Source organism: Phocoena phocoena, chromosome 2 (assembly GCF_963924675.1).
Source record: "Phocoena phocoena chromosome 2, mPhoPho1.1, whole genome shotgun sequence".
In the NCBI taxonomy this organism is placed as follows: Eukaryota; Metazoa; Chordata; class Mammalia; order Artiodactyla; family Phocoenidae; genus Phocoena; species Phocoena phocoena.
In genome coordinates, this window is record NC_089220.1 from 93,193,412 (window position 1) to 93,214,355 (window position 20,944).

At 33.0% G+C, this 20,944-nt stretch overlaps 1 protein-coding gene across 1 annotated transcript in view; it reads right to left on the reverse strand.

Moving 5' to 3' along the window:
• TRPM7 (transient receptor potential cation channel subfamily M member 7) overlaps positions 1 to 20,944 on the reverse strand; it is a 121,508-nt gene that overhangs the window by 39,122 nt on the left and 61,442 nt on the right. Inside the window, exons 13-21 of the mRNA XM_065872746.1 lie at positions 18,273 to 18,326; positions 15,575 to 15,715; positions 15,147 to 15,281; positions 14,285 to 14,565; positions 13,038 to 13,266; positions 11,794 to 11,949; positions 11,573 to 11,716; positions 5,383 to 5,511; positions 3,629 to 3,907 (exon numbers count right to left, since the gene is read on the reverse strand). Coding sequence (XP_065728818.1) covers positions 3,629 to 3,907; positions 5,383 to 5,511; positions 11,573 to 11,716; positions 11,794 to 11,949; positions 13,038 to 13,266; positions 14,285 to 14,565; positions 15,147 to 15,281; positions 15,575 to 15,715; positions 18,273 to 18,326 — 1,548 coding nt within the window. The remainder of the gene's footprint in view (positions 1 to 3,628; positions 3,908 to 5,382; positions 5,512 to 11,572; positions 11,717 to 11,793; positions 11,950 to 13,037; positions 13,267 to 14,284; positions 14,566 to 15,146; positions 15,282 to 15,574; positions 15,716 to 18,272; positions 18,327 to 20,944) is intronic.

Sequence of the window (20,944 nt, forward strand, 5' to 3'; positions counted from 1 at the left end):
ACTGGTGGGAGTGTTGGGAGTATATTAGAGGTAAGATTCAGATGGAAATCCAGACAGCTCCACTCTCTCTTGGCTTCCTTACTTTTCCCATCTCCATCTGTTATTAAGATTGTTCACTTTTATACTTCCTGCACCTTCCATTTACTGTATATCACCATTAAATTAACCCAATAATACTAAGTCACTAAATAATCTGGTAGACAATGAGAGCTAGAGCAGTTTTTTGCCCTAAAACGTTCGGCTAAAACCAGTTCCTCCCCCAAAACCTTAACTCCCCTAACTTTTCCTGGAAATATCACTACTTAATGAAAGAATGCAAAATGGATGAATAGTAAGTACTTCTTTGATGTGACAAATAATAAACCAGTAATTCTTAACTGGGGAGAGCAGGATACACTCTCCTAGAGGGAAAATGTGTAGTGCGGAAAATCAAGTATAATAATGAAACTCTGTATTCAAAAAATGTAAAAATTTTGTCTTCATAATGCAAAGCAATGCTGATAATCCTGTGAGCTAGTGGGGTTACTTAAAAGATAAATTTAATCTAGAAGACCAATTTTAAAAAGAACTGAGAAACAGCCTACACATAATGAGCCCATTTCGATAAAACTATTATATACATTTATTCGTGTGAAGTTTGACACAAATAAACACACGTATTCATATATATGTCTTGAAGGATGGAAAGGTATACATCAAACTGTTAATATTGGATGTCTCTGGAGGGTAGTTTGTCTGCACTTGCTAAAATTTTCTACAATGAATAGTAATTTTAGAACAAGGAAAGGAAAGTTACTTTCACAAAAGCAACAGAAGCATAATAGAGTTTGCCTTTTTCAACTGAAAACCGAAAGTAATTTATGGCAGGAGTAGGCCCAAATTTATGGCAGGAGTAGACCCAGTACATTTTAGATTTTTTCAGCTCAGTGCATAAAAAACTGCACATTAAACCTGACATCTGTATTTTAAAAACAAAACCTGCCAGTTGGTTAAGCCTATGGGAAAAGCAAAATATTGGGCATATTATATCAGGAAAAGATTAGATGTTCTGGATATAAATTTTAAAAGTCTGGATCAGTAAAGATAGGAGGAAAGAGGTACCTAAAGACATAAACCACTGACAGTATTTGTTTAGTTAGCATTATCTTGCAAAGTGCATTAATAAGGGACAAGATTAGTGTGGTGGGTTGGAACTGAGCATGAGGAACCCTTGTGAGACTTCTTCAGACTGCCTCACTGGTTGAAAATCATCATAATGAACAATCTGACTAGCTGCTTTCAATATCCATACACTGAAAAGTCACTCCAAGATGATAAGGAAAGACAGAGAAATGTCAACCTACTTCTTTTATGGTAAAGAAAAATCAAAAATTGGCAGGAAAACTCTTCAATGGTTTCCCCTATATTTTTCTTCTCTAAAGTCCTAGTTTTCAATGTTCTATATACTCCAAGCTACTACGCCCTGTCTAACCAATCTGCTAACAAACTATACCTTATCACAAAAAAATTTCCAGTCAGCCTGTTCCTTTTTACTCCCATCTCTCTCAAGCTTTCGAAGAATGGCTCAGATTCCACTGCTTTAACAAAAGCCTCCACAAATTTCTCTCTTTCCATGAATCCCTATATCCCCTACTCATTAACTTAATCAATAAACCACATTGATAGTTTTACTAATATCTCATATAATTTCCTAAAATACTTTATGTAGGATAGGCTCCTCAAGCTAGATTATGTAACTGTTAAAAATAACTACAGGACTGATAAAGTCAAAAAAGAGCAATGTGGTTTCACAAAGTTCAGGGGCAATATCCTAATAACCAATCTGCACTGTCTTACATAACAGTGAAAATATAATAAACATTAAAAACTACTTGGTGAACAATTACAGTTTTTTAAATTTATAATCTGCTGCTAAGGATATAAAAATAAGAGAAAAAAATCTTAACTACCAACCTATGAAAATACAATTAATGTTCAGTATTTTTATGTTGTTTTTTTCCTACTTGAAATGGTTTTATCCACGCAACCAACAAATATTTACTAAGGAGGAATCTACTAAAGTGGTAAGTATTGAGATACTAGAGATATAAAGGTGACCAACATCAGACAAGGTTTCTACTCCAAGGAATTTAAAGTCTAGAGGAGAATATAAATAATACAATAAGAATGTAGTTTAAAATACAGCTAGACACAGATAAATATTCTGAAGGGAAAAACATGGGTCCCATAAAATTATACAGCAAATAAACTTGATCTAGTTGAAAAAGATCAAAAAAGCTTCCCTGAAAAAAAACATGTTGAAGCCAAGATCTGGAGGACAAAACTAAGTTAATTAATGAAAAAAGCTAAGGATGTGAGTGTACATGAGGGTGATCATTTTACACAGAAAGAACATGAGCTATTCTTGGTTCTCTGATAGGGGCTGTGTTAAAGGAAAAAGATAAAGGTTTGTGTGACTAGAACACAAATAAGAGGTCAAAAATGTTAAGAGGTGAGACTTAAGAAAGCAAGGAAGATGTTACTACTGGAGGAAACTAGGTAAAGAGTACACAGAATCGCTCTGTATTATTTCTTACAACTGCATGTTAATCTGTAACTATCTCAAAATTTAAAGGGAGGGAGGGAGGGAGGGAGAGAAGAAGGGAAGGAGGGAGGAAGAAAGGAAGGAAAGCAACAGTCAAATTGGACAAGGCTTATGGGTTTCATTATTAAGTACACTGATTTCTAGCAGTAATGCAAAATCATTAAAAGATGTTTTTAAGAAGAACATATCCAGAGAGAACTGACATATCCAGATTTGCATTTTGAAATATTACTCTGGCTATAATATTTGAAATACTACTCTGGCTATAATATTATAGATTGAAGACAGGCCAGAGTGCTTGTGAGTAAACAGATTACTATACTACTGCCCGTGCCAGATGATGACAGATTGGGTTTAGGGTAGTGGTAGTAAAGATGAAAAGAAACTCATAGATTGGAGCTGGCAAGTTCATATTTTTTCAAATAGCCCTAGCAAGTAACATTTAAAAATTAAAGTATTTCAAGAGAAAACAAATAAAATAAGGTTTCCTAACTTTATCCCCTCAAATATTTTCTTCAAAAGTTAATATCTTGGGCTTTCCTGGTGGCACAGTGGCTAAGAATCCACCTGCCAATGCAGGGGACACAAGTTCGCGCCCTGGTCCAGGAAGATCCCACATGACACAGAGCAACGAAGCCTGTGAGCGACAACTACTAAGCCTGCACTCTAGAGCCCGCGAGCCACAACCACTGAGCCCACATGCCACAACTAGTGAAGCCCGTGCACCTAGAGTCCATGCTCTGCAACAAGAGAAGCCACCGCAATGAGAAGCCCGCACATCACAACAAAGGGTAGCCCCTGCTCACTGCAACTAGAGAAAGATCACACGCAGCAACAAAGACCCAACTCAGCCAAAAACAAATAAATAAATAAATTTTTAAAAAAGCTAATATCCTTAGGAATGGGGCTATTTGCAATATGAGGCAAATAAATATGAACTATCATTCTCTGGTTCAAGTAAAACTATATTAATAACATATTTTTATGATTTTAAGAAAAAAAATCAATAAACCCATGAGTATTATCAGACACCTCTCAACTTACCATTTTTCCAATCATCATTACATAAGGTCCTGCCTGTTGATTTACAGCTAGAAAATCTAGCAAACGCACATACCAAAATATTATGTTAAGACAGTAAATTAATCTTCCAGCCACAAAAACATGATTATCATATGCATTCTCAAAGTTCCATTTTGCTCCAAATCTTAGTCCAAATCCAATGAAGAAAGAAATTATGGCAATTGTATCACTGATATTGAAGTAATCACTAAACCACACTTTAATCTTCTGGCTTATTTTTCCAGCTTCAGACATAAAGATCTACAGGTTAAAAAAAAAAAAAAAAAAAAAGGTTTCATCACTTTCTTCCTATTAAAACATATACCAGAATTCAATTATACTGTCAGAGCAGAATTTTATATATCATTTAATATTTCAAAGTATTTTGACTATCTTGGCATTTGATCACCAAAACAATTCAATAAGATATCAAAGACAGATACTTCTTATCCTCATTCTCTATATATAGGGGAAAAAAAAGTAAAAAAAAGACCCACAAAAAAATGACCTGCTCAACCAAGGTCATCCAACTAAGACAATGAAAATCCTGGATTAGAACACAATTCTCTAGACTTGGAATGTGAGATACCTATCAAAAGTTGTTTTATTTTTCACTGAAACAACACTAGGATATCCAGGTAGGATCTTCCAAAGGTGCCTTATTTGCAGAAAGTAAACAACTCAATGGTTTAAGTAGCTATACTTAGCTCTTTAATATAAAAAATATTTTAAATTTTTTGTGGGGAATGGTAATACATTTAGAGCTTCAAAATCATAGTGTATCAAAAGTAAATACTGAAAAGTCTCCCTTCCACTCTTCACCCCTAGCCAACTAATTCTCCTTCCCACTAGAGGCAATCACTTTTATTACTATCTAATAAATCCTTGCAGAACTGTTTTATGAATAAAAAAATTATATGCAACTTGCTTTCACAATTTAACAACTTAATTTCTTCAAACATGTTAGTAAAACAACAGATTTCATAAACATATGGGCTGTGGCACTCAAAGGCATTTAAAATGCATAAGCTATTAAATTCCTATTATACCTAAGTGGGAGGGAAGTACAATGCCTTCTATCTATTTTTGCAATTTCATGTACTCTCTAAATGTAGATACATGAAATAATTCATATGTATTTAAATAACTGTGTTATAAAACAACATTTATATAGGTACTAGATTAAACAGAAAGTATAAAACTTTTTTAAAAACCTTTTTTTCCAAAATCAGGATATTAGAAAATTTACAATTTTAAACTGAAAACTCTGATGGACAAAGGGATCTAAATGATAATTCAATGGGCAATACAGTACACTTTAGAGCAGTACAACCTAAGAGCAAAGTAAGAATATACTTATAATTTATCTACCTGATTGGCTATATGTATATTTAATACTTTTTGAGAATGGCAAAGAACATAAATATGAATGTTGAGAAAATAAGACAAAAACAAATCTATTTTTTGAGACAAATCATTATCTTTGTAATTGTGACAAAGTTAACCACACAATCTCTATTCTTTGGCCATCACTTTTAGAACAGCAAAACCAAACAATCTATATATTTCAATAACATCACCTACTGGGTGATACAGGTGGGTATATGAATATACTCACCTACATCATGGTTATGTGCGTGGGTATGAATAACACATACCCACACACATAACCAAAACAAAACGTAACACCCTCCATATATACACTAAGTTATTGGTAGGAAAAACTAAAGACATACCTCACGGACTTTCTCAATAGCATAGGTAAAAATATAAGCAATAACAATCCATTCTTGAACTGAAGGTAATTGTTCCATTTGTACGAGAACGACAAATGTATAAAGCATCAGAAATCCTAAGTATGCCAACTAATAAAAAAAAGAAAATACAAGATATGAATAAAATTTATTATAAAATACAATTTTACTATGAAAATTTCCAAGCATACACAAAAAAAGAGACAAAATGAGCCCCTGTGAAGTATCTCCCAGCTTCAATCATTAAAAAAGTTTCAGAAGTAACTCTTCTTCCATGCAGACATTGCATTTATCAATCAACCATTTATAAATGGTCCCCAAGGTAAAAGTGTGTTTAGTTGACTTTTTAGTACTTCTCATAGGAAGAATTTTATAATACCAGGTTTATGTTCTCAGTATAGCCCACATAATTTCACTTAACTTATATTATACCTCAAGTATCATACTATAGAACTTCATCACCATCATCAAGAAACACATAATATGTGGCTCCTCCTTCCCCCAACCAAGTAGTATTCCTAAGAAAGACAACTGGTATTGGGTTAGCCAAACAGTTCCTTTGGTTTTTAAGTAAAAATAAAAAACACATTTTTCATTTTCACCAAGAACTTTATTGAACAACGTATTCACCCTTTTGTTCCACTACCTTCTGCCATTTTTCAGGCAACTTCATAATTCCATCTTCCCAAAATTTTTATATTTTTGAGCAAAGAACTGTTCCAGATGCTTTTTACAGTCTCCCAGGGAATGGACATTTTTTCCATTAAGAGAAGTTTGCAAAGACCAAAATAGATGGAAATCCGAATGTGCAATGTCTGGTGAATACGACAGATGAATGAGAACTACTCAGCCAAGCCATAAGAGTTCTTGCCTGGTCATCAAAGAAACATGTGGTCTTGTGGTATCCTGATGGAAGATCATGCATTTTCTGTTGACCAATTCCAGAAGCTTTTCATTGAGTGCTGCTTTCAGTTGGTCTAATTGGGAGCAGTACTTGTTGGAATTAATTGTTTGGTTTTCTGGAAGGAGCCCATAATAGAGGACTCCCTTCCAATCCCACCATATACACAACATCGCCTTCTCTGGATGAAGACCGGCCTTTGGTGTGGTTGGTGGTGGTTCATTTCACTTGCCCCATGATCTTTTCCATTCCACATTATTGTACAGTATCCAGTTTTCATTGCCTGTCACAATTTTAAAAACGGAATGTTTTCGTTACATTTAAGTAGGGAATCGCATGCAGAAATACGGTCAAGAAGATTTTTTCCACTTATGTGGAATCCAAACATCAAAGTGATTAACGTAACCAAGCTGGTGCAAATGATTTTCAACGCTTGATTTGGATATTTTGAATATGTCGGCTATCTCCCATGTGGTATAACATTGATTGTTCTCGATGTCTTGATTTGATCATTATCAACTTCAACTGGTCTACCCGACCACGGAGCATCGTCCAGCAAGAAATCTCCAGCATGAAACTTCACAAACCTCTTCTGACATATTCAGTCACAGCACCTTCTCCGTACACTGCACAAATCTTTTTTTGCATTTCAGTTGTTTTTACCTTTCTTGAAACAATAAAACATAATATGCTGAAAATGTTGTTTTTCTTCCATCTTCAATATTAAAATGGCTACACAAAAATTCACCAATTTTGATAAGCTTTTTTTAAATGCACGCTGATATGACAGCTGTCACAATACAGCCTAACAAAATTGTTTTGAATGAAGTTAAAGACAACTAAGTGCTACTACAGCCATCTTACAGAAAAGACCCAACAAATTTTTTGGCCAACCCAATATTTTCTTAGCTCCCAATCAGTGAGGTTGAATCCCAAGAAATGTAAACAAATATGGAAAACATTCTCCCTAGGTAAGAGAACATCCCACCTTTGAGACTCTTAACAAGAAAGGTTTTAAGGAGATGATAAGGAACAACATATAATAACATTTGAAGAGTCACTTCATTTCAGAGGAAAACCCAGACTCTCTGACCCTTGAACAATTGTGGCTGAGAATTCTCTCATCGTTTTCCTTGCCTCTACCAGTTTTAAAATAAGCCATATCTTTGATTTGAACTATGGCGGAGTAGAGAAGTAAACTGCAATATGCAAAGAAAGAAAAAAATTCCTAGAGCCACCTGAATTGTCCATTTTTAAATAGTTGTTCATACGAATGCAAACATATGAAACCTATGTTATTTCCATTAGTGGAGACAGAATTTGGGGATTATATTAGGTAATTCAGATTTACAATTTTAACATCTGAACAAGATGGAGCAAGAAAATTTTCGTATCGGGAAGGAAGTGTAATGAATTAGTCTCAGGTTAATGGGCATGTGTGTAGGTGAGAAAGCAATGGTTGAAGGAACAAATTCTCAAATGTTCATATTAGCATAAAGCTAACAGAGAACTAACATTTGCATACTTTGGCAATTCAAAAAAAGCCTGATAATGATGAAAATGAAACACAACAAACATGACAACAAAAACCAAAAACAACTTAAAAGTTTTCCTGGGGAGTAAAAACTCATTCACTTGGCCCCTGGAAAAAAGTAGGCACCAGTCTCATGTGTTTCTCAGATGGAGTCCATTCCTCTATGGACATGTATGCTCTTTAACCTGGTAGTAAAATTTGTTCTTCCACTGGCAAGGGAAAAACCAATTATGTGACAGATAACCAAACATGTACTATGATTAAAGAAATAAGCTATCATACCACTGAAAAATAAAACTATATGAATAATCTAGATTATTTTTCACCATCAACTAACACTGCAGAAAGGTTTATTTCCAAAATTTTAACATTATCTGCAAAATCCAAAAGCACGAAGAAATTATAATTGTGTATCAGAGAACGTACTGTTCTTTTAAGTGGAAAATGGATCTCCAGTGATCTAAGTTATATCAAGATTAGTATGGACTCTAAACCAAAGGTACCCTTAAAGCCTATCTTTTAAAAACATTTTGCTGGCTCTGCGGGGACCTGGGTTCCAGCTCCATTCCGGGCGGGGGGTGGGGGGCAGTGGGGGCGGGGCCGCTCCGCCCTCAGTCACTTGGGGGAGAGTGCAGAATGCATGGCCCCACCCCTAGGGGGTTCCTGGAGGGGATGCCCCAAGCCGGGGGTGGGGCGCGGGCGCCCACAGCAGCCGCAGCCCCAGCCAAATAATACCTAAATGTTGGAGTTTGGAGCAGAGAAAGGTTTACTGCAAGGCAATGCAAGGAGACTGGTGGCTCATGCCCCCAAAAACCCAAACTCCTGAAAGGGTTTCAGCAAAGCATTTTTAAAGTCCAGGAGCTGGTGATTCCTGTATTTCTCCTGAGACAAAGGATGGGAGAAATTGGCCTTTTCAGCATTTCAAAGTCAACTATGAAAGTTCGGCTTGTGCGTAGGAGCTGGTGAGGGAGATGTGCTGACACCTTTGAAGGTATATTCTCAAGATGCTGATGTGTTTCTTCAACATAATATTGATGAAAAAACAACCCAGAGCAGGAGAAAGAACAGGAGGAAATGGCAGCTTCTCAGGGACTGCTGACATTCCAAGATGTGGCCATAGATTTCTCTCAAGAGGAGTGGGAATGACTGGACTTTGATCAATGGGAATTGTACAGGGACAGATGTTAGAGAGCTATAGGGATCTGGTCACCTTTTTGGAGCAAAAAAAGGATCTCTAGGATGTGAAGGGAATGGAGACAGTAGCCACATACCCAACTATGTCTTCTTACAACACCCAGATTTTGATGACCACAAAGTAGGCATGGAAGATTTATTCCAAAAAATGCTGCTGGGAAAACATGAAAGTTGTCGACTTGGAAATTTAAACTGCAATAAACTGTGTAAGGTCTTAACCAAGAGCTCTATTTTTCAATAACTACAACAGCATTTATAATGGAACAAAAAGCTATCCCTGCATTGAATCAGACAATAACTTTGACGGAGACTCAAGTCTTATGAAACATCAGGGCACTGAATTTTCAGAAAACCATTCTAAAAGTAATAAATACAGGAATGTCTTTTATCAAAGCTCAAATATTACTACATATAAGAGGATTCATATTGGAGAGAAGACTTACAAATGTAGTGAATGTGATAAAGGTTTTAATCAGTCTTCAACATCAACTTACTCAACATCAGAGTAATCATACTAGAGAGGAATATTACAAGTGTAATAAATGTAGGAAAGTCTTTAATCAATCATTAAATCTAAGTAGACAAAGGAAAATTCATACTGGAGGGAAACTTTATAAATGTAAAGACTGTGGAAAAGCCTTCAAATGGTGCTCAAAATGTACTCAACATCAGAGAATTCATACTGGGGATAAACTATACAAATGTAAAGAATGTGGCAAAGCCTTTACCCAGGGCTCAAATCTTAAGCAGCATCAGATAATCCACACTGCAGAGAAGACTTACAAAAGTACAGAATGTGGCAGTACCTTTAATCAGCATTCGTATCTTATTCAGCAGAGATCTCATACTGGAAAGAAACCTTACAAATGTAGCAAATGTGGCAAAGCCTTTAACTGGCTCTCAAAAACATCAGAAAATAACAGTAGAAAAAGTAGAAAAAAACCATAATAGCAAAAACCGTACAAATGTAGAGAATGTGACAAAGCCTTCAACCAGAGCTGTTACCTCGCTCAACATCAGAATCCATAGTGGAGAGAAACCCTACAAATGTAATAAGTGATGAAAGACATCAGTCCTAAATATATACTTCAGAAAACAAAGAGTTCACAGTGGAAAGAAACTTGAATGATGAAAATAATGTGAAAGTACTTAATCAAAAATCAAATCTAAACAAATATCAGAATACATAGTAGAAAGCATTAAAGTCAATAATTTTTCTGGCGTTACTCTAATTGAGAATATTACAGAAAATAATCTAAAGTTATAACACTTATAAAATTTGTGGTATTTATCACAGGATCACAGGGAATGATGTTTGGGCAGGTGTAATTATTATCAGCATCTTTTTTATACTGGCATTATTTGAGATTATTTGAAAATAATATTAGGTAGCAATCATTTATTTTTACTACTCCATGGATGTTTATAGCCTGTAATGTAAAATGTACAATGAAAATCTAAATGGAGATGACATCTGTCATTGATTTAAATCATTCCTATAGATCACCATTAGTTAAGTGTTCAAGGAATCATTCTTTGTATTAAAGACAGAGGATCACTGTAAACTTTAAATAGTTGTGCCCATTTGCTTTTAGGATAAAAGGATGTTAATTCATTAAAATCTTGATAAACATTCATTAAATCAACAGATAGAAGTCATGAATATTAGTTGGCATATTTGAAACAAATACATCTTCATCAATAACTAAGAAAAATATAGGTAACCCTTCCATAAGAAGTTATAAAATTACTGTACATCCATGTTTACTAAATAGGCTTCTTTGTGTAAATCAAAAAAATCACAATTCTCAGATCATTCAAAGAACGAGAATTCTTCTGAATTATTGTAATCTGTATTTTGATAGGGAATCATAGATGGATTGTTAAAGGTTTATTTAGACCATGTGTGAACTTAATACGATAACTAATAAAACTGAATGGTTTTTAATGTGGTAAAAACAATTTTTGCTCAATTTTAAAATATACCATGTTACTAATTCAAAAAGATACATGCACCCCAATGTTCATAGCAGCATTATTTACAATTGCTAAGATATGGAAGCAACCTAAGTGTCCATCAACAGATGAATGGACAAAGATGTGGTAAATATATACAATGGAATATTACTAAGCCATAAAAAAGAATGAAGTTTTGCCATTTGCAGCAACATGGATGGACTTGGAGGGTATTATCTTAAGTGAAGTCAGACAGAGAAAGACAAGTATTGTATGATATCACTTATACGTGGAATCTTAAAAATACAACAAACTAGTGAATATAACAAAAAAGAAGCAGACTCACAGATATAGAGAACAAACTAGTAGTTACCAGTGGGGAGAGGGAAGGGGGGAGGGGCAATATAAAGGTAGGGGATTAAGAAGTACAAGCTATTAGGTATAAAATAAGCTACAAGGATATATTGTACAACATGGGGACTATAGCCAATATTTTATAAATGGAGTATAACCTTTAAAATTATGAATCACTATATTATACACTGTAACATATAGTATCAATTATACTTCAATAAAAAAAATCATACCGTGTTAAACCAGAATTTTACAATTGGTGCATGATAAAAGGCATAAAACTTCCGTGTGATTGGAAGCTTTTTTGATTTTATTTGTATCTCCAATTCATTCTTCCCTTCATTCCTGTCCAATATTCTTACTTCTTTAAATACTTCCTAAAATAAAAAGAACATTTATTGTACATTTATTCACAACAAATTTATATTTACTTTAAATTTTTTCTCCTCCTTACCATGGGAATCTCTTCTGTTATGTTTTGAAAGTTGTTCTCACTATCTTCCATTGTCATTTGATGAGCATCTTGAGATTGTGGAATATGAGACATTTCAGCCTTAGTTTTATATTCTAACATTAATATGGCAGGTGGAACTAAAATGCTGAGTATGACCTAAAAATTTTAGAAACACAAAAGTTTACATTTTAAAATTAATGGCCTTCAAGAATATAATAAAGGCAATAAAAAGGCATACAATCTCCTGATTATTAGCCATTTTTCCCCTGGTGGTGCAGGGAAAAAACAAAAACTTCACATTTTACTTATATATAAAGAGGCCAGGTTGAATTGTTTTAAAGAGTAACAAAACATTTGAGTATTATGATATAAGGGTATAGAAAAGATTGAATAATTATTATACACTTGTCCTGTTAAAAAATCAGGTTACAATTTGTTCAGAAAATACATTTTTGTCTAAATAAAATGTAAGCCTTATGAAGTTAATCTGTGCTTAATTTTATCCTAAATCTCTCTGCAAGTGTTCCATGTCACAACGTGATTACTCAGCTTGTGCCTCTATAAACAAAAAGGTTTATTTCCAAAATTTTATGTATTACCTGCAAAATCCTCAAGCACACAGAAATTATAATTGTTGTGTCAGGGTTTCTATTATAATTGTATATCAGGGTTAATCCTTCACCATTATTTTTAGTATATGATCAGTATTTATTATCCACTTACAATGATCAGTGATTAAACTACTTGCCTGATTTCTGCCTTCTATATTTCTATACCTTTTTTCAGACATAAAATAACAAAAAGGAAAGTTTAAAGTAAAATCTCTCACTAATGAAACTGAAAGTACCAGACAACATTTTACCCCAATTTTTAACCATAAAAACCGAGCAGATCCAATATACTTCAAGCAAATTAAAAGTAACAGATTATTAAGTTAGTAGATAGGTCCTGAATTTTAGAATTTGGGAATCATCTTTTCATAAAGCAACAACTTTTTTTCATGGCTGCTATAAATGCCAATACTCCCATTTGTTGCTCTCATGCTTCTGCCTCAGACTGGGGAAACAATCACTATACATCACACCTGAAAAGGATTCAGAGTGAAGACTAAGAGGGATAAAATGCCAACACCGTAACCCCTACCACCCTCACAAATCAAGGCATTTTACTATACAGCTGAGCTAATTCTTCTGTTCTTTTTTATCTAATCACACACTTTATATTAAATTATTTCTAAGGTATACCTTGTACCAGGAATTTTTCCTCATATTCAGCCTTCCCATCCACATATCAGATAACAACATTTGTGTACAGGTGTGGGCTACAAAAGGTCTAAGTCTTGAAGAAACTGCTAACTTAAGACAGGTGGAATTACTCCAGTTTTTCAGTTCATAAGTGAGCAATTTCATAGCCATGGTTTCATCTTGTCTGAAGGATTGTTCTAATAATTCAACTGCCAGTTGACCAAAATCACTATCAAAAGATAAAAGCCAAAACATATTCAGATTACCAAATTGCAGTTTTAAACCATTATCCTTAAGTCATTCATAACATGTTCCAGTTTTTAATATTTTCACACACACACTTAGGGAAATGTGAGGCATCAGAATCATAGTAGCCCTGCGTTTTCAGATATCCACTATGTGAAAATCACAAAATATTAAAATATGCCACATTAGGAACAAGACTGAAAATGTGACTCCGGAGCACTTTCCCCTGGTCCTAGAAATAAACCTATAGACTCACAGGAAACCAAAACTGACAATATTCAGATGTTCTGTTCAGAAAGTCTCTATATAATATTTCAAACATAGAAGAGGGTTGGTATCCAGTAGAGAGGAAGAATAATGTGAATAGGGACTAACCTAATATGAAGAACATCTTAATCTTAAATCCCTGGTAACATGATCACAGGATCTCTATTTGAGTTATTTCCAGTAACAACTCTTACTCTCTTCCAAAGACAGCCCATTTTGGGGGAAGGTGGTCCTATTCTCTATTATAAAGCTTCCTACAAACTACCTTTCTAGCTTAATATTCTATTACTCCCCTAAGTAGACTGTAAAACTTGTGAACTATTTTATTCTTCTACATATGTAGTCCCACCATCTGAAATGCCCTTCCAGCTGAATTAAATTTATTTCCTTAGACTACAGCTCAAACCTCACTTTCTTCCTTTCCCTACCACTTCAAATGGAACTTTTCCTAATCTAATTGCTATTATGTACAACTAATTATTAAACTGATTTCTGGCATTTCTTCTTTCTTGTTGAGATATTTAACTCTTGAACTGCAAACAATATACATGCCTAGGCAGCAGTTTCTTTCTGAGTTTTTTTTTAAAAACTTAAACATTTAGAAAGTGGGTTTCTCTTAAATTTTCCAGTAAAATTATAATACGTAACCTAATTAGTGCATGGCACTATAATCTCCACTTAAACCCCATCTATTTTGTATTTTAAAATGTTTCAAATGATAAAATGTAACTTACTTGGAATATTGTTTCAATTCCTCTGAAGTATCATCTACGAGGTCACTCTGTTTTGCTTCATATGCCATTGAACGATAGATCTTACAGGCAACTAATGCTTTAGCCATTGATTCTTCACCATGCTGCCACAAAAAACGGGCCATGACCTGCCTCTTCATAAGGCAAGCCCAAATTAGCAGTTCATTAAGTGGATAAGGAAAGCGCTTGGTTTCTGGATCATCAATATCTACAATTTCATCTTTGGTTCTTTTCTTCTTTCCTTCTTCCACAGCTGTATCAATCTTTAAGAGAAAATAAATGTTATAAGGCTCATCAAAATAAGGCCATATGACATTCATGTGAGAATTTTAATAAAATACCCTTTATTCTTCAATTTCATACAGCTGCACAAATCAAAATAGTATAAATTTTACACACTTGATTTTTATTACCGCTATTCATTTTATAGAAATGTCATTTCCAAAAACATGTCTTTGCAACGAAGTTTTCCAGGATTAAAGAAAGGGCCTAAATATTTCAACTAATATCCAATAAAACACAATATTAATGAAAGGAAAGTTTGGATAACACCTGTCTTGCATGTTGTTAATCAAGTAAATATGGAATAAAAGGAGGCAGTTAAGCAATAATCAAAACATCTAAAAATTTTGGTCATTATCATAAATACTAAAAAATAACAATCATTAAGTAACAATGAATATCTTTTGGCATATAGGAAAATGAAGAATCAAGGATATAATACCATATCTAAAACCAAAAGATAATTCTTACTAAAACAAGTAGTTTTTTGCTTCATAATACTAAGTAATTTAGAAAGAACAAAATGTGAAAGCCAGAAAGGGTAATATTTAAACAAATATACCTTTGGTCGGTAGGGCTGTGCTGTTTTAATGAAATGATTATGCCTCATTTTTTCCTTTTTATCTGCTCTATTGCCAAAAGATTCCTGACTCTTTCGCAATTGAGGAGTGCTGCTAGAGGTATTTCTGCCAGATCTCTGAAAACAAAAGCTTATTAGATTTTATAGATTTAAATATGCTGTTATGCTATTAAAAAATCAGTTTTTACTCATGTATGTATATATAAATATATGTGTGTACGCACACCAAAAAAAATATATAGTTTCTTCAGGATTTCAATTACAAAGTATTTCTAAGTACTCTTAGTTTAAAATCTCATGTTTTTAAGGCAATCCCACTTTTACCATTCTAAGTAATTTTTAACTTTTAAAGTGTGTAAGTTCATTTTAAAGCACATCTATAGACTTCCGCCCAAATATTAATTACATACCCGATTATTTCCACCAAGACTATTATATATTAATCGAAAACGTTTCCGAGTGTAGGTGCATCTATAGGTTCCTCCCATAAGATATTCAATAACAAGTCCTATATCAATTAGAGTGATCTTATATCCTGGAGGAAGATTTCCCTGAAAACAAAGCATTAGTTTTAAAAAGACAAAATAGTATTTCTCAATATTTCTATGCCATGCCTAGAAATGTGCCTACTACTCTCCAAAATAACAAATGTTTACTTGTTACAGGAAGCTGGAGTTGCCAGCAGCTAACTTTACAGAAGAAGGGAGTGATTTGTTTCTGTTTCCTTTTGTAAGAAGAGAGAATCTGAAGTTTTGAAGTCCCAACGGTGTGGCTCAGGACAGGAGTATGGCTTACAACAGGAAGATAATTTGATCTCTCCACTGTACTAATACTTCACACACACAGGCAAAGAAACCTCCAAGTGCCAAGTATTCTGTTTCACTGTGACACATAAGTTGCATTTTCCTGCATAAATAATGCTATAAATGTTTCCTGAAGGGCCCATTAATACTTATAAATATTTTTAACCAAAATTATATTGGCCATATTGTAGATTACACGTTTTTATAGCCTTGACTAGAATTCAACTGCCGCCTATAACATCGTTCAGAGATAAAAATTCATTTTCCCAGGGCATCAATTTACAAATAAACTTTTGGAACATAATCCATTTGTGAGTTTGGAAAGACAGTTTCAGAATGAATTATTGGTTAAAGGGTTTAATCATCAGATGAGTTATATATGTTAACCAATTCTGCCCTCTTACACCATCCATCACCATTCTTTTCATTTCCCTAACTATAACTTCATGAACTTAGTACTTTTTAAAATGCTTATACTTTTTATATTTTGGCTGCATCTGTGAAGTTTCTAATTTCTAGATACCTATATTCTTTAGATTGCTAATTTAAAAACTAATCAAAAAACATATTTTCACCTTAAGTACAAGATTTTTGTTTTTAATTTCATCTTAAGCAACCTCAAAATATGCTCTATGATTAAGGATGTCAGGTATGATAGATATTTTAGTTTTATTTTTTTTTAATCTGACAAATACCCTTATGTTATGAATTCACTTGTATGGGAAAAACTTAATTTAAGGAAAATAATGTGAATTATCTAAAAAAAAGATAAGCAATTTCTCAAGCTATACAAATAACTCTTAGAAAACTCATTAATTTGAATTAGAAAATATTCAAGTACTGATTTTACTTCAGGATTTTTCACTTATGCAAGTAGAAAAACTGGGCTTATTATTACAGCCATCAATGTAAAAGAAGTTAACATATAACAAATCTCCTATGTGAGGTTCCCAGAATTAACAACTATAGTTCTGCTAAACCACATAAGTAAATCATAATGCAAATGTGTTTAAGAAATCCCCGGACTGAAGGTCTCCCTCATTATTCAAGCTTTCTGGGAAGAAAAAAAAAAAAAAAAAAGAAAGTTTTAGTTACTTAAACAAAACAAACAAAAATTAATGTGAACTGTCCAGAATAGGAAAATCCACAGAGATAGAAAAGAATTAACAGTTGCTTAGGGCGGGCTCAGAGGCAAGGAGTAGAGAAGGAGCAGGAATGGGGAGAGACTGCTAATGGGTATGAAGTTACTTTGGGGGGTACTGTAAATACTCTAAAATTGTGGTGACGGTGGCACTACCCTGAATATAGAAAGTCACTGAACTATATATACACTTCACGTGGATGAATGTTATGGTATGTGAAATACATTTCAATAAAGCTACAAAGAAAAGCACATGGAAAAAAATTTAAAAATTTTTAAGTATGACAAAGTCTAAGTTCTTTCTATGAAATGTTAGTTTAGTATTAAACATATTAAAAAACACAGAAAATGACATTTCTATCAAGTTTTCCATTTTTTAATAGTATACTCACTCACACTTAATGGCAAGTAAAACAGTTGAATGAAGAATTCTAGAAGGAAAGCATTTCAGTTCAGAAACTTTAAAAATAATTCAATTAACTAAATATGAGTACTTTTTCACCAAGGGAAATAAAACTATTGGATATCAATAGTTTAAATTGTTATAATTTTTAAATAAGTGTTTAAAACTATTAATTCACAGAGAATTCAGTAGAAAAGAAGAGGAATATCAGTGTATCAAATTTAGTCACCACAGAATGGCTTCAGACCATATGAGAGCCTTATATATGAAATCACTACCAATACTGAATATAAAAGAAGGGGGAAGAGGGAGACAGAGATGGTGGCAGGGGGGCGGGAGAAAGACATACACAGAAAGAAAGAACATTTTCAGCCTTTTTATTGGCAAAATCTGCCATTGAAGATCACCAATCTGTGTTTCTCTCAATGTCCTTTACATGCCCAGGGAACAAATTTCTTCTTAACACAGAGAAAGAAGACCTTCCTTTATGAACAAATGAGCATTAAGAAATTCATCATACTGTATCCTGGATGACTAGAAGCTCAGGTCTTAATTTCATAAACTTTCCTTTCTCTTGATTTCTGATACATTATGCTCTTTACTCCTGTATTACTATAAATTTATCCCTTATTTTAATCTCGATCTAAAAAAAGTCACTTTATTGCTAATTTTAAGATGCACTGAAATGCTTTCTAGAAACAGATGAAGTATAAATGACTTTTTTAAAATAACATTTTTCGAAAACAAAAATAATCTGTTACCTGTTTGACATCTCGAACAAGATGAAATAGCATTGGATTAGTTGGGCCTTGTTTCTTTAAGGAGAAAATAATTAGAGCAAACTATTATTTTTCTTCTAAAATAACTTAAACAACTTCCTTTTTGTTACAGGACTTTTGTACTTACACAAATTATATTGTTTTTGAGTTATACAAGTTCTGTTCATAAAATGGAACAAAGAAAAAGATGTAACTATTTCATGTTGTCATATTTACCTTTAACAAGATATATAATTTCTTATGCTCTTACATTTTTACTTATGCAAAACACAAAAGCTTTTCTTTTCTAAAAGTCATGCAAACATTGCAAGCTTCACAATTATATGTTAAATTTAATTTATATTTCATTGATAATGGAGGTATACATTCTCTTTCCTCTTGTTAAAATGTCTGCACCTCTGTTTCTGCCACTAATCATCAAGCTGTAGCAATACATTAAATATTTTGGGTAACAAACTTTTAACATTTATATAGGCCATTTTTCCCTATTATCTTAATTCTATTTAAATATAATATTACAGTACACTAATGACAAGTTTCATTTTTACATTAATCTTATTTTGATGGTATCCTGTATTTTGAAAAAATACCCAGGAGTATATGTCCCCCCATCAAAACTGAGATAAATGGGCCAAAAAGATATTCTTCTAAACTTTTTGGACAGTGCTCTGATCTATATGAAATTTACTGCAATTGATTCTATGTAGCACAAATCAAGAGAATTATTGTCAATACTTTAAATCTATTGTTTAAAAGAAATACCAAATGAGATTTTTCTCCCACCACTGTGTTACTGTTAATTTTTATGAGGTTATTTTAGTAATCAATTCAATGTACTTCTCCATTTTGATTACATATACTTGGTAATACATTTTCAAATCTAAGTGGGTAAACTTATTATTCCTTTGAAAACAATATTATTTTCTTTGATATTACTGGCTTTCAAATTCTATATAATATCTAAAAATGGCTATAACTGATACTGCATTCTTTTTACAGTATTTAGTCTATAGACTTAAGAGCTAAGTTCCCTCAGCTCATTCTCCCCTGTAAGTTAATTTTTCTTTTATTTAAAATGTCATTTATTTTTAACATAAAGAAACTTAGTAGAAATATTTACAAAAAATTGGTAATATTTTAGTGCACTTAGACTTACAAAATATTTACAGCTCAAACATTTCTGAAATGCAAAGGATTATAAAAAATAAAGACAGAAGGCCTGTAAGTTAATTTTTAAAAAATAAATGTGTCTTCCAAGTGAACGTGAATTATTTCATACTTTTTAAGTATTAGGAAGCTTCATTGTATTTTCTCTAATAGTATATAATCAGAGAGAAACGCAATTTTTGTAATTCTATTTTATCTTAATCCATTAATGTTTATTCATTAAATAAAACTTCCTAGTAAAAAATAAGTATACTTTAACACAGCAGTTCTCAAAAGTACAATCTGGGGACTCCTGAAGGCCCCCAAGACCCTTTCAGGAGGCCCATGAGATCAAAAGTGTTTTCAGAATCATGTTAAAATGTTATTTGCATTTATTCATTCTCATTCTCTCAGTGTTCAGTGGAGTTTTCCAGAGGCTTCATGATGTGTGATATTAAACTCAAAAGCAAACATGAGAATCCAGCTGCCTTCTATGAAACCAGACATTAAAGAGATTTGTAAGCCATAAAAGTATTCTACTCTCCTCACTAATTCTTTTTTGTTTTCTTGAAAAATGTTATATACATTAACATGTAATGGATTTATTATTTGTATTGAAGTACAAATTAATAAATATTTTTAAAATTTCTTGGTGTTACATTCCAATATGGTACATATCAACACACATAAGCAAAACCTCTCTAGAACAGCTCTGTGATGTCCTCAATAATTTTTATGTAATAGGATCTTGATAACAAAAAGTTTGAGATCCACTGCTTTATCATGTTATATATAACCCTTAAACTTTAAAAAATTTTATCAATAATTGATGCTGAATGTTAACTATTATCTTAATAACTTTGAGTTATACAGTTAAAAAAATTACTTTCCTTGCTAATGGGACCAATTTTTATTTTTAGTGTTTTATATTTGCTTTACATTTCAGGGATAAACCTTACTTCGGCACAATGAATAATTTTTACATCTATTTGCTAGAGACAGTAGAACGCCAACAAATCCCTACTCAGGAAATTTACAATCCACAGTGGAAGACATAACTGTACTTAACAAACTGCACCACTGGGCTTCAATGTAGTACTGCCTTGGCATTTTAACTAGGTTCCAAACAAAATAAAATCCAGTAAGTGGGTAGTAGTAGCTGGAAGAAAAACACATACCAGCACTGTGTAAACAACTAATGCTTTTTAAAAAAGTTTATATTTTGGGGAAATAACATGTAGATGACATAGTTGAAATATCCACTATGCGGAGGTGGGAGATAGGAATTAAAAGGCCAAGTGAGAGAGATAGCTGAGGCAAAATTTCAAAAGCTGAAGAGCTCTGAAAATCAAGTGAAGGGTTTGAGTATTATTCTATACATACTGGGGAGCCATCAAAAGTTTTTAAACTGGGGAAAGATATGATAAAATATGTCACTATAAGAATATTTAGGTTAAAGATCTGAAAATAGACAAGGAAATTAGATTACGGAAGTAGTATAGGCTGGA